The sequence below is a fragment of the Megalobrama amblycephala genome, linkage group LG1, assembly GCF_018812025.1.
Source record: "Megalobrama amblycephala isolate DHTTF-2021 linkage group LG1, ASM1881202v1, whole genome shotgun sequence".
NCBI classification, from domain to species: domain Eukaryota; kingdom Metazoa; phylum Chordata; class Actinopteri; order Cypriniformes; family Xenocyprididae; genus Megalobrama; species Megalobrama amblycephala.
Genome location: NC_063044.1, coordinates 70,786,204 through 70,797,913, shown reverse-complemented (window position 1 = coordinate 70,797,913; position 11,710 = coordinate 70,786,204). Strand labels below are relative to the sequence as shown.

The window sequence follows — 11,710 nt, the reverse complement described above, 5'->3', positions numbered from 1 at the left end:
TCTTGTTAGTGTGTATTTTTTGGCTAAACTCTGCAGGACAGCGTAATACCAGGACCAACGTTGCCCATCCCTCGGGCAGTCTCGTATTTGGTGTGAGATGTTGATGGATGAATGTGTTTCATGCCAAATGCAACAGTTGGTAACAACCCTGTGATTAATTGCCGGGGCTCCACCCTAACGACTGCTTGATTGCCTTTGAGTGTGAAATCAACCTGTTCTGAATTATTAAGAGCATTTAAATAACACTGGCAGATGATTTAAAGTTAAGCTGTAGAGTAGGGGAACAGTGTGAATTTTAAAGTACTGTTGGGTTTTTGAAAGAGATCCTTGATTTCTGTCTAGTCTTGGATGATTGCTCTTCATGGCTGTGAGAGAGATTTGTGTTTGGAAAGGACTTATTTTAGCTCTTTTCCTCTTTGCTGTTGAAGGACAGAAAAGGCCGTAAGTACCATGAGCTTTGAAGTGAACAGAAGGGGCATAATGTCTATGCTGATTTAGTCTTAAAGATGGCAAAATGACCCATCAAAGCTTTAGCTGCATGTTAAAGTACATTAATCACATTATACTTTGTGGCCATATAGTGTTCAAAGGATTAAATTTTTTTTTTTTTTTTTTTTTTTTTTTTTTTTTTAATGCAAGTCATTGTTGAAGTGAGTTGGAGTTTCTTGTTCCTTGTTGTGTATATATTCTGAACAAAATGTTCTTGTGTTCTTTCTTTTGACCATGGCAGCCCAGTGTTGCCAAGTCTGTAGTTTCTCTGTGCATGTTTTTTTTTTTTTTTTTTCTGCATGTTTGTCCCATCCAGACAATCAACCCTGACTACTTACAAATTTGATTCTCCAAAATACCACCCTACCTGCCAACTCCAACCCACCCCCTGATGGAGATGATCACTTTGGGCTATTTTTGATTGGACATTAGGCTAGTTTTGATATGCAGACCTGGCAACCCTGTGAAAGCCAGTTTCTGTGAATGTTCAACCAACATGTACATGTTTTGACTGATTCCTTTTGGTCTCTGAACCTAAACTTTGTTCACACAGGTTATTCATGGTGACGTTCCCTGCAGTGATTGAGTCTGGATCTGATGCCAAATTGTGTGCAACTCTTCTGAACCCCCAAGAGAGCCTCACCGTGACGGTTTCTCTGCTTGATGATAAAAATGGGATAACTAAACTTGTGCAGCAGAGCTCTTCAATGCCGCTTCATCGCTGCTTTAGTTTCAAGGTCTGTCATTAGATGCATGTGGCTTTTTTTTTTTTTTTTTTTTTTTTGTCTGGTTTGTTTACTGAATTTCTCTGCAGGCTCCTCAAGTAGATGGAGAATCGGTGCAGAATCTGAAGGTAGAAGTTCAAGGGAAGGTCTTCAGTGCATCCGAAGAGAGGAAAGTCATGTTCAGACATTACCTACCTTTGACCTTCATCCAAACAGACAAACCCATCTACAATCCAGGACAAACGGGTGAGCTGTGAATGACCCTTGGATGAATTTTCTGTGTAGAGAGTCAATTACACGACGAGTTCTTACTTTTCAAGTGCATTATGCAATAAATGTTGTTTGGTGTCTTTGGAGTGAATTTCAGAGTTGTCACCATGGATGCCAAATTTGTGCCTCTTGATCAGATGGTAAGGTCTAGCCATGAGCAAACTGTAAATTTAATGCTGGGTTTTTTTTGTTTTTCTTCAATGACTTTGCTGCATCAATGTTTGTACTCTTAAATTCCTGTCTTTGTTTTGCAGTACAATCTGGTTGTGGTGGAGGTGAGAATTGTGCTTTTAAAAGTCTTTTAATAGAGCTAACAGCTCTTTGTATGTTTGCTTTTTGTTTGCAGTATTTCTGATCTGTTAATTGTTTTAATAGGACAATAAAAATAACCGGATTGGTCAGTGGACAAACGTTTCCTCAACGGGGTGGATATTGCAGCTTTCTCATGAGTTGAACCCAGAGGCTCAGATGGGGATGTACACATTAAAGGCTTTTATTGGTGACCGAATGATTTCCCAGGTTTTTGAGGTGAAAAAATACGGTAAGTTGAGAACTCTGTGCAACAGTACAACAACAGATCTGAGGTCTTAGTGTTTCCTTTCTGGTTTAGTTTTACCCAAGTTTGACGTGACCGTAAACACATCACAGACATACAGTGTTGCAGATGTGGGACTGAAAGTTGAGGCTTGTGCCAAGTGAGTGAGGCTTTTATTTTCTTGTCTTGTGTGTAGGCTATTCTTTATCTTGTGACGTTTCCCAGATACACGTATGGCCAACCTGTACCTGGTCAAGCACTGGTGGAAGTGTGCCGTGATCCATTTCCATATGTTCCAGGCGTGACCCGTCTGTGCCTGAGTAAAACCGCAAAGGTGTGTATCTCCTGCCTTACAGTGGAGGGTTTTTCTTGTGCTTGACTTAAATGTGACACTGTTCTGCTACCAGATGAATGCCACGGGCTGTGCCTCCATTACCATCGACACGTCAGAGTTTTTCAACAACAAATTTGAAAATAGTCTTCAAGATTTGTTTGTTGTTACTGTGAACGTCACTGAGGAGGGAACAGGTGAGCTATTGGCTTATCTGAACCAACAGCCCATGTATGGTGGATGTTGACTTGTTTATCTGGTACATTTTTGTTTTACCCCAGATGTAGTTATGTCAAAATCTGCAACCGTGTCCATTACGTTTGAAGTCGGCAAGGTCACATTTGTGGACCTCTCAAATTTATTTTGAACCTGGGTCAACAATTGATGGAAAGGCAAGTAAAAGTTTATCCCTTGTCTCAGAAGCCTTCTCATTGGTTCTGTTTCCTAACCGTGATCTTTCCTAACAGATAACAGTGTCTCGTTTCGATGGGACTCCAGTTGCAAACAAAGCTGTGTATCTCCTGGATGCTAACCGCAACACACTGCTGCTAAATCTGACCACAAACCAGAATGGACTGGTCACATTCTCTCTCAACACTGCTAATCTTCCTAAAGCGGATCTGAATCTGGTGGTATGTTTTGCTTTTTACGTTTGTGAAGTGTAGACTTTCAGTCACTCTTGCAAAAACCCATTGCATTCATTGTTTTCCAGGCAAGTGTGACTCCAAGGCTTGTTTATGACTACAAATCACCATACTTTACTACAGTTACGAGGGTTGTTCAGCTTCTCCAACCCGGTTCTTCCAACAACCCATCACTTAGTGAACTGACTATAGTGACACTTGAGCAGCCGCTCAAATGTGGTGCTGCGTTTCCAGTGACCGTGAAATATTCTTTTGTTGGGGAGTCTGGTGACTACAGTGCTGACATTGTCTATATGGTAAGTGAACAACAGCTTTGTTGGATGCTAGTCTGTTTGTCCAACACCGTTTTATGCACCTGTTTGTCTTGTCTTCTGTCAGGTCTTGTCCAGAGGCGTGATCGTCCTCCATGGATTTCAGACAGTCACAGCAAGGGCTTCTAATAAAGTCACGAGCAGCTCCGTGTCGTTCCAGCTGTCTGTCGGTGTTGATATGGCTCCAGCAGTGCAGATTCTGGTCTACTGTGTTCTGCCCAGTGAGAATGTAGTTGTTGGTAGTGCATCTTTTGACACTGAAGCATGTTTCCAAAACAAGGTATGATGTGCACTATCTTTTGGCTTCAAATGGTAATGACGTGTCCTACAGCATGTGTTGGTCCTTGTTCCAGGTGTCTTTGCAGTTCTCTCCAGATACAGCTGTTCCTGCTGAGAGAAACGTTCTGACGGTCTCTGCTCAAGCAGGATCCCTGTGTGGCCTCAGCACTGTAGATCAGAGTGTCTGGATATTGGAGCCAGGAAGACGTCTGAGTGCTAAAATGGTATCAATTTGCAGTTTATTTAAAGTCCCCCTGTACTCTTTAATCACCAAAATGACATCAACTTTTTTTTTTTTTTCCTGTGAAAAGTTCTAAATCATTTTAAAATGGCTTGAAATGTAACTACACCCTTGCCTCACTTAATATATATGGATCTATGAATGTGATAATTAGCCCTGCATCCACTCACTCACACAAGCTCAGACAAGATCCACTCGGTCAAGTTACTGAGATAAATGCTGCACAATGGTATCAATTTTAACAGCGTCGGACACATAACAGTAATTTTATGATTAGCCTTTTGACTATCAAACGGCTAATATTTTGCTAATAAACCATGTTCACATTCATGAGTCAGACGGCTGCCTTCTAACAATTGGTACCCTTAGAAAGGCATCATAGAACTCAGTATGTTGTGGAGAGAGGCATTTAGTTCATCATAACATTTGTAATATGCATCATACACCTGATTTTTCAGGTAGCTCTTTATTTTACAGTACGTGTACTTTCCTGGTCCATATGTAGTAATTATGTTATGCATACAAGTAAAAGAGTGGTAACACAAGGTTCTTACCTGACTTGTATGTACATGTACAAGTAGTCTACCACTAGTAAGTACAGTCTTACTAGTTTCCACACAAGTGCCTGTTATACAATGTAATTACCATGTATGTACCATTGGAAACTAAGAAACACTGCTGTACTTTCCATGTACGTACATGTCAGGTAAGTACCTTGTGTTACCACTCTATTACCTGTACATACTGCATAATTACTATACATGTACCAGAAAAGTACATGTACTGTAAAATGAAGTGCTACCATTTTTCATATCAGTAGAAAAACATTTTTAAGACTCACTTGCACGGTCAGTTAATGATATGCCCGCCTGCACATTGAGGCAGAGGTGGGTAGAGTATCCAAAATCGTGGCGTAATCTACTTGGTTGTAAAATGTCGGCTATTGGCTGCATGAATTGAAATCAAATGAAATCGATACGTGTGGAATTGTTCAGACAGCATGCGCAGTTCAACTAATAAAGATCTTCGTCGCTGGCAAACAACTGATGCGTTTGCAGATTTGCTTTTGATTGACTGGAGGTCCACTGCCATTTCATTCAACACCGAGTGAGAAACCGCTTCAGATGATTCAGTGTGTGCAGGAACTGAACAAATCATTCAAACTGATTGGCGAACCAATTTAGTCAGTTTTGCCAACTTGTTTGATCAAGACTTTGAACAGAAGCGATTCATTTGTGAATGGGGCATCGTTCATGAAAAAAGACAGCGTGCTTAAAGTACATATTTCTTAACACGTACAGTATTGCATTAAAATAAAGTAACGAGAGGAACGCTGCCCATTGTAGCGAAGTAAAAGTACAGATTTTTCATTACAAATGTACTCCAAGTACCCACATTTAAATCTACTCTAAAGTACAAGTGTAAATGTAAGTTTACTTCGTTACTACCCACCTCTGCATTGAAGTGATTGGTTACAAGGATTTTGCATATGGTTTGTCTAAAGCATGTTAAAACCCCAGACAGACATGAACAACTTTATAAAACTCTTTCACCACAGAGGGTCTTTAAGTTCTTACTGGCCTTGACTGACCTTCAGGTTCAGCTTTAGAATTTGAGTAATAATGATGGATCATTTGGACAAACTTATGCTATTATGTGTGGCTGTTATGACTATAGCAATTTGTGTACATTTTGACACAACATTTTAAATTGACTGACATACCAACAATTAATGCATTTACTTCAAGTAAGTTGCTTTTTTTTTTTTTTTTTTTTTTTTGCTCCCAGTGCGATCACTCTCGGGATACCCATACAGTGTGATGATGAACTGGAGTGTCTAGGTACTTTTCGAGCCCGTCAAGCTCTTCGTCCAAATCCTGACTACATTGTCCATCCAAATCCTGACTACATTGTCCCTACAAATACAGCTTACACAACCTTCAAGGTACAAAGCCATTCATGACCATGTAGTCCCTGAGGAATATGGAGTCACTGACTTGAACTTGGGCTTGTGTTTTGACCTGTTACCATGACAGAGCCTGGGAATGAAGGTCGCAACAAATCTCGCTGTACGAGCCCCCTCCGTGCTGGTGGTATCCCAGCTTCCCCAGATTCCCTGAAGGTTGGTTTTATGCAGATTCATTCAGTAAGAAGGGGGGGAAAAATATATATGACTGAACTTTTGATTTCCTCGTTCCCCCTTTGTTTTGTGGATCAGCAAACTGTGTAGTGCTAAATCTTATGCTTGAAGCAACAAAGAGGGACCGTTAAGATCATTTTGTAGCTTCAGAACTGAAGTGCATGCAGAAAGCAATAACTATATTCTATTTCAGCAAACTAACTGTAGTTCCTTTTTAGCCTTGGAAATGATTGATGCGGTTGACTTGGTGGCTCATGCTCCTCCAGAAGCCAGAAGTGATGGAGACAAGCACTCTGTTAAAGTAACTGTCAGATCTTACTTTCCAGAAACATGGATCTGGCAGCTTGCTCAAGTGGGGTTAGTGAAGAATCTCTTGTTGCATCAAAAGCCCAACAGTTCCTCTGTTCCCCTCATTACTCTCTCCTGTCCTTCAGAGCTACTAGATCCACACAAGTTTCCCTCACGGTTCCTGACACCATCACCACATGGGAGACGGAGGCGTTCTGTCTGTCCTCTAAAGGTCTCGGTCTGGCTCCTCCTGCTCTGCTGACGGTCTTCCAGCCCTTCTTCCTAGAGCTCTCCCTGCCGTACTCCATTGTCCGTGGAGAGTCCTTTGAGCTGAAGGCCACGGTCTTCAGCTATCTGTCCAAGTGCATCATGGTCTGTCATGGTTTAATTTCCATTTATATTAGGGATGCAACAATATGAATTTTGGCCAATACCAAAATCATGACCTCTTAATCATCCGGTCATCCTTCATCACGGTCTCTCCACCAATAAGCTTGTGTGTGGTGGGTGGTATGCAATATGGCTGCCGTTGCATCCAGGTGGATGCTGCACATTGGTGGTTGAGATTTCCCCCTTATGTAATGTACTTTGAGTACCCAGAAATGTGCTATTTATGAGTAACAAATTATTCCATAATACCATGCATACAACAGTCCCAATCATAGCTTTTAATGCTTTGCATTGCTATGTGTGCAAGCTGAATGAGGACTGGGAACCTGAAGAGCTTTTCTAGCGGATTTAACTCAAAACGTGTCCTATGAGATTAATCGGCTATTTATATTACAAACTTAATTTGACCATCACTACAAAGTGACGTAAGTGTATCAGCAAATTTGACTTCTAAACGATGTGCTCATGTTCTGGATGCACTCCCCACAATGACACGCTACAATATTATATATAGTATCTTTTATAATAGATGCTCACCGAGCAAGCGTGTTTTGAGATGTTTGGGAGGATCTGTGGTGTTATGGATCTGCATAGTATTTAAATTCAGTCCTTTGGTATCTCTATATATTCAGTCTTATTTGGTATGGCAGGTTGACTTGTGCTTAAGTTTGTATAACATTTAAGTTGTAAAGAATGTCTGCAAAGTATGTTTAAACATACACTGAACACTTAAATCTAGAGTTTCTTCTTTAAAATAACATGGGGTTGAAGTAGTAACGCTAAAATACAAATGTGTTTGTGAATTAAAAAAAAAAATTAATGGGGGGAGGTGGGCCGTGCCATATTGATTTGGAGAGGAGGTGGGCCTTGGTGTAAAAAAGGTTGGGAACCACTGCTATACAGATTAATCTGATACACATAAAACTAAACCATATTACATCTTAGAATGGCACAAATGGCTCAATGCACAATCAAGTTTGCATGTGCATAGTCATGAAGGTGTAATTCCATTGGCGCGCTTCCTGCAACAACGCACTGAATCTTGGGAACACAAAGAATTCACAACATTCTTTTCTTGTTATAATTTAATGTAGCCTATATATCAGCTTTATATCGGCTAGTTTTTATCGGATCAATAACAAAAACCTAAGTGACCATTTTTATCAGTCGATTTATGTCTGATTTTGTGCATCCCTACTTGACATGATGGCTCTGTATAGAGAAGGTAATGTGTCTTTGCTCCATGTACTGTTTTATTGGCAGGTTAAAGTAACTCCAGCTTCATCTACGGGCTTCACTCTTGTAGCATCTAATGAGCCTTATTCATCCTGTCTCTGTGCTAATGGGAGAAAGACCTTTAAATGGGTTCTCACAGCTTCTGTTCTTGGTTAGTTTTGGACTGACTCTCTCAATTTTGAACGGTGTTGGGTGTATTAGGTGTATTACTTCCTGTCTGTCGCTGCAGGAGCTGTCAATGTGACGGTCAATGCTTCAGCTGAACCGTCCCGTACTCGATGTGGCACTGAAGCCGTGACCGTGCCGACAAGAGGACGTGTTGATGTAGTCACTCAAAGTCTACTTGTTCTGGTGAGTGTTAACCAGCCTTCTGGAGTTTGATCATGGCACTCATGCTGTTACTGATGTGGTTTTGTTTTTTTTGGTTTTTTTTTAAATTAGGCTGAAGGAGTTGAGAGGACAAACACCCAGAGTTGGTTATTGTGTCCGAAGGGTTTGTTTGCAATCAATGATTCCCAAACACATTTTCCCTGTACAGCCAAACATTAGCCTAGTGCTCAATGCTGATCCATTCTGTTCAATCTGCAGGAAGCGTTCTTTTGGAAGATGTGACTCTGACATTTCCATCAAATGTGGTTCAGGGATCAGCCAGATGCTCTGTTTCAGTCCTTGGTAAAGCATTTCATGGAGAATACTGACATGTGATGTTTGCCAGAATAACTTGTTTCTGATGTGGGATTTATGCTTGACCTCTCATAGGGGACATAATGGGTCGTGCGCTGAAGAATCTGGATAAGTTATTACAGATGCCGTGTGGCTGTGGAGAACAGAATATGATTATTCTTGCTCCCAATATTTACATTTTGCTGTACCTGGAAGCCACAGGGCAACTCACCACAGCCATCCGAGAGACCGCCATTGGCTACCTTCAGAGCGGTATGGATGACCAAATCCACTTTAAATATGTAGACTAAATTCCAAGGTGGTTTAGTCGTGCTCTTCCTATTTGAGTGCCTCAGACCCTCCCTTCCTGACCAATTTACATGTGGCTTTTGACCTGAACAGGATACCAAGGACAATTGAACTACAGGCATGAAGATGGCTCATTCAGCACATTTGGTTATGATGAATCAAATACATGGTGAGTATGACAGTTCTTCTCTTGTGTAATCTGTCATGACACCAGCAGTTTGTAAGTTTCAGTTTGTCAACTCCATTGCCAGGTTGACTGCCTTTGTCCTGAGGACTTTTGCTCTAGCCAGGCAATTTATCTTCATCTATCCACAAGTCCTGCAGAGTGCAAAGGATTGGTTGATCAGCAAGCAGGGTTCAGACGGTTGTTTCATTCAGCAGGGAACTCTGCACCACTATGACATGAAGGTGCATTACTTGTCTTAAATGCCCTATAACCAATAGGCTTGGTGCGGAGTTCCTGTAAATAAAGTGTGCTGGTGTGTTTTTAGGGTGGAGTTGGGGACAGCGTGACCATGACTGCCTACGTTGTTGTATCATTGCTTGAACTAGGCATCCCTGTCACGGTAAAAGCGTCTCCAGTTGATGTTTTGGCAGCCTGTGGGTGACCTTCCTGTTCAGGCTGTCAGATTTTTGTTTTTGTTCTCTCTCTTTAGGGTCCTGTCATCACCAACGCTCTTTCATGCTTGAGGCCTGTCGTTGGGAACCTGGGAAACACTTACGCTACGGCTCTGCTGGTCTACACCTTCAGTCTTGCTGGAGAGACCAGCACTCGATCACAGCTTCTAACTGCCTTAAACAACAATGCCATTTCTGAAGGTGGAATCTTACTAGCCTCTTGATGATGTTCATCAGGTTCTTTGTCATCAACTTGCTCTCCTGTCTTGTCTTCAGGATCTAAGCTCCATTGGTCTCAGACTTCATCTGGTGATACTCTGGCGGTGGAGATCAGCTCTTACGTGCTGCTAGCGGTTCTCACTGAACAGCCTCTCACAGCGGCTACTCTGAGCTATGCTAACCGCATTGTCAACTGGCTTGTGACCCAGCAGAATCCCTATGGAGGCTTCACCTCCACCCAGGTACCTCTGATGACCAAACATGAGCTCAATCATTTGAGTGCAGTTTTTAATCTAGTGCTTGGGTGTTTTTTTTTTTTTTTTTTAAGGACACTGTGGTGGCTCTTCATGCTCTGTCTGTGTATGCTGCTAAAGTGTTCAGCGTGGACGGCTCCAGTACTGTTACTGTACAGTCCTCGATGGCTGGAGGAGAGTCTTATAGCTTCACAGTGAATCGGGACAACAGGCTGCTGTATCAGGAGAAGCCACTGAAGAACGTTCCTGGCAAATATAGTGTTAAAGTCACCGGATCCACTTATGTATCTGTGCAGGTCTGTATTTTCACCCTTCTGTTTGTCTCTGTGCACTTCCTAATTCTCATTTTGTTTGCTCTGAACTCATACTGTAGGTTGCATGTTTCTACAACATCCCGACACCCGTTAAAGTCACCAAATCGCTGAGTGTCGAAGCAAAGGTGAAGGCAGACTGCCGACCGCTGGGAGCCAATCTTGTGTTGAGCTTCACGGTGAAGTAAGAATAGACTTGGTTTTGTCCTGAAACCAGGCCTTGTTTCTGACTCCTACAAAAGGAAACAGTTTTCATAATCCTGTTGACTAAACCCCTTTATTCCTTTGTACCTGGATGAGGGTGATAATGGTGCAAAAGCAAGCACTAACATGGTTATTGTGGACATTAAGATCCTATCTGGCTTTACGGCAGATACGTCACTGGTTCGTATGTTTAAGATTCGAAGTCTGAGCTTCAAGCATCTTGGGTTGTAATTTATGTAAACGATGTTTCTTTCTCCCTCAGCTGGGGTCTTCACCCCAAACATTCGCCCCACTAGTTGAGCGGGTTGATGCTGGAGATGATCATGTCCTAGTGTATCTGAAAGAGGTGAGACTTTGTACACTGGGTATATTCACTAGCTGCCATCTTCAGTGCTGTGTATGTGCTGCTGTTCATCTCTTCTGTCTCGCAGGTTCCCAAAGGCGTCCCCATGACTTACTCTTTGCTGCTGAATCAGGTTCTTGCAGTGAAAAATCTCAAGCCAGCGGTCATCAATGTTTATGACTACTATCAGACAAGTATGCTTGCATCTTAATCATGTTTTGCTCTGGCTAAGTTCACTGAACATGATCCAGCTCACTTCCTGTTCCTCTTTCAGGTGATTCGTTTGAGACGACATACATGTCCCCCTGTCCATGATTTGAGTACTGGCTACAGGATGCATGACTCGAATAAAATTGATTTTATACAATCAGTCTTTTTGTTGCCTCCCTTGTACTTTTTAAGTCAGGAAGTTGTAGGGTTCAGGTTTCTATTGCTCATGTGCCTTCAGGTCCTTAAAACATGACAAAAGTGTTTCACTCAGGCAGTGGCTGTTAACTGGTTGAGCTTTCACTTTTTGAAGTTAATTTGGACTCTAACTAAATGCTCTTGCAACTGAATTGGATTTCTCCAAAAAGCTGCTTTTCACTTGTTTTGGACCAGTAACTAAAATTCTAAGTCTAAACATTTCGCAGAGTAATGGAGTAATCTGTGTAAACAAGGTTAAAAATTATTTTAACAGGCAAAATATTGTTTAAAACATGCACTTTGCAGGTGACGTTAACTGCTTCCAGATTTACAAGTCTCTACTCTGCTCTCCATGGTAATAAGCGCTTTATGTAGGCATTCAGTTATAGACCTATATGTAGCCAGTTCTACTATAACAAACCAAAAGAGGCATTAAACAAACAATACTTGAGTGTATAGTGGAGTCATTCAATGAGGGAAAATTAAAGACCTATTTGGACGGGAT

At 41.6% G+C, this 11,710-nt stretch overlaps 1 protein-coding gene across 1 annotated transcript; it reads left to right on the top strand.

Moving 5' to 3' along the window:
- Positions 1-11,170, top strand: LOC125277128 (alpha-1-inhibitor 3-like). Its single transcript, XM_048205438.1, is given in 33 exon segments — positions 1-441; positions 1,043-1,226; positions 1,304-1,460; positions 1,572-1,624; positions 1,739-1,759; positions 1,860-2,025; positions 2,095-2,179; positions 2,245-2,353; positions 2,427-2,547; positions 2,632-2,708; positions 2,710-2,742; positions 2,818-2,982; positions 3,063-3,290; positions 3,373-3,585; positions 3,659-3,850; positions 6,159-6,322; positions 6,400-6,625; positions 7,907-8,030; positions 8,109-8,230; positions 8,321-8,372; positions 8,468-8,551; positions 8,639-8,815; positions 8,945-9,020; positions 9,103-9,259; positions 9,343-9,417; positions 9,508-9,670; positions 9,746-9,930; positions 10,017-10,238; positions 10,316-10,439; positions 10,558-10,637; positions 10,720-10,803; positions 10,889-10,994; positions 11,075-11,170. Coding segments are annotated over 33 exon segments (4,146 nt in total). The 5' UTR covers positions 1-361; the 3' UTR covers positions 11,116-11,170.
- Positions 11,171-11,710: the final 540 nt, after the last annotated feature.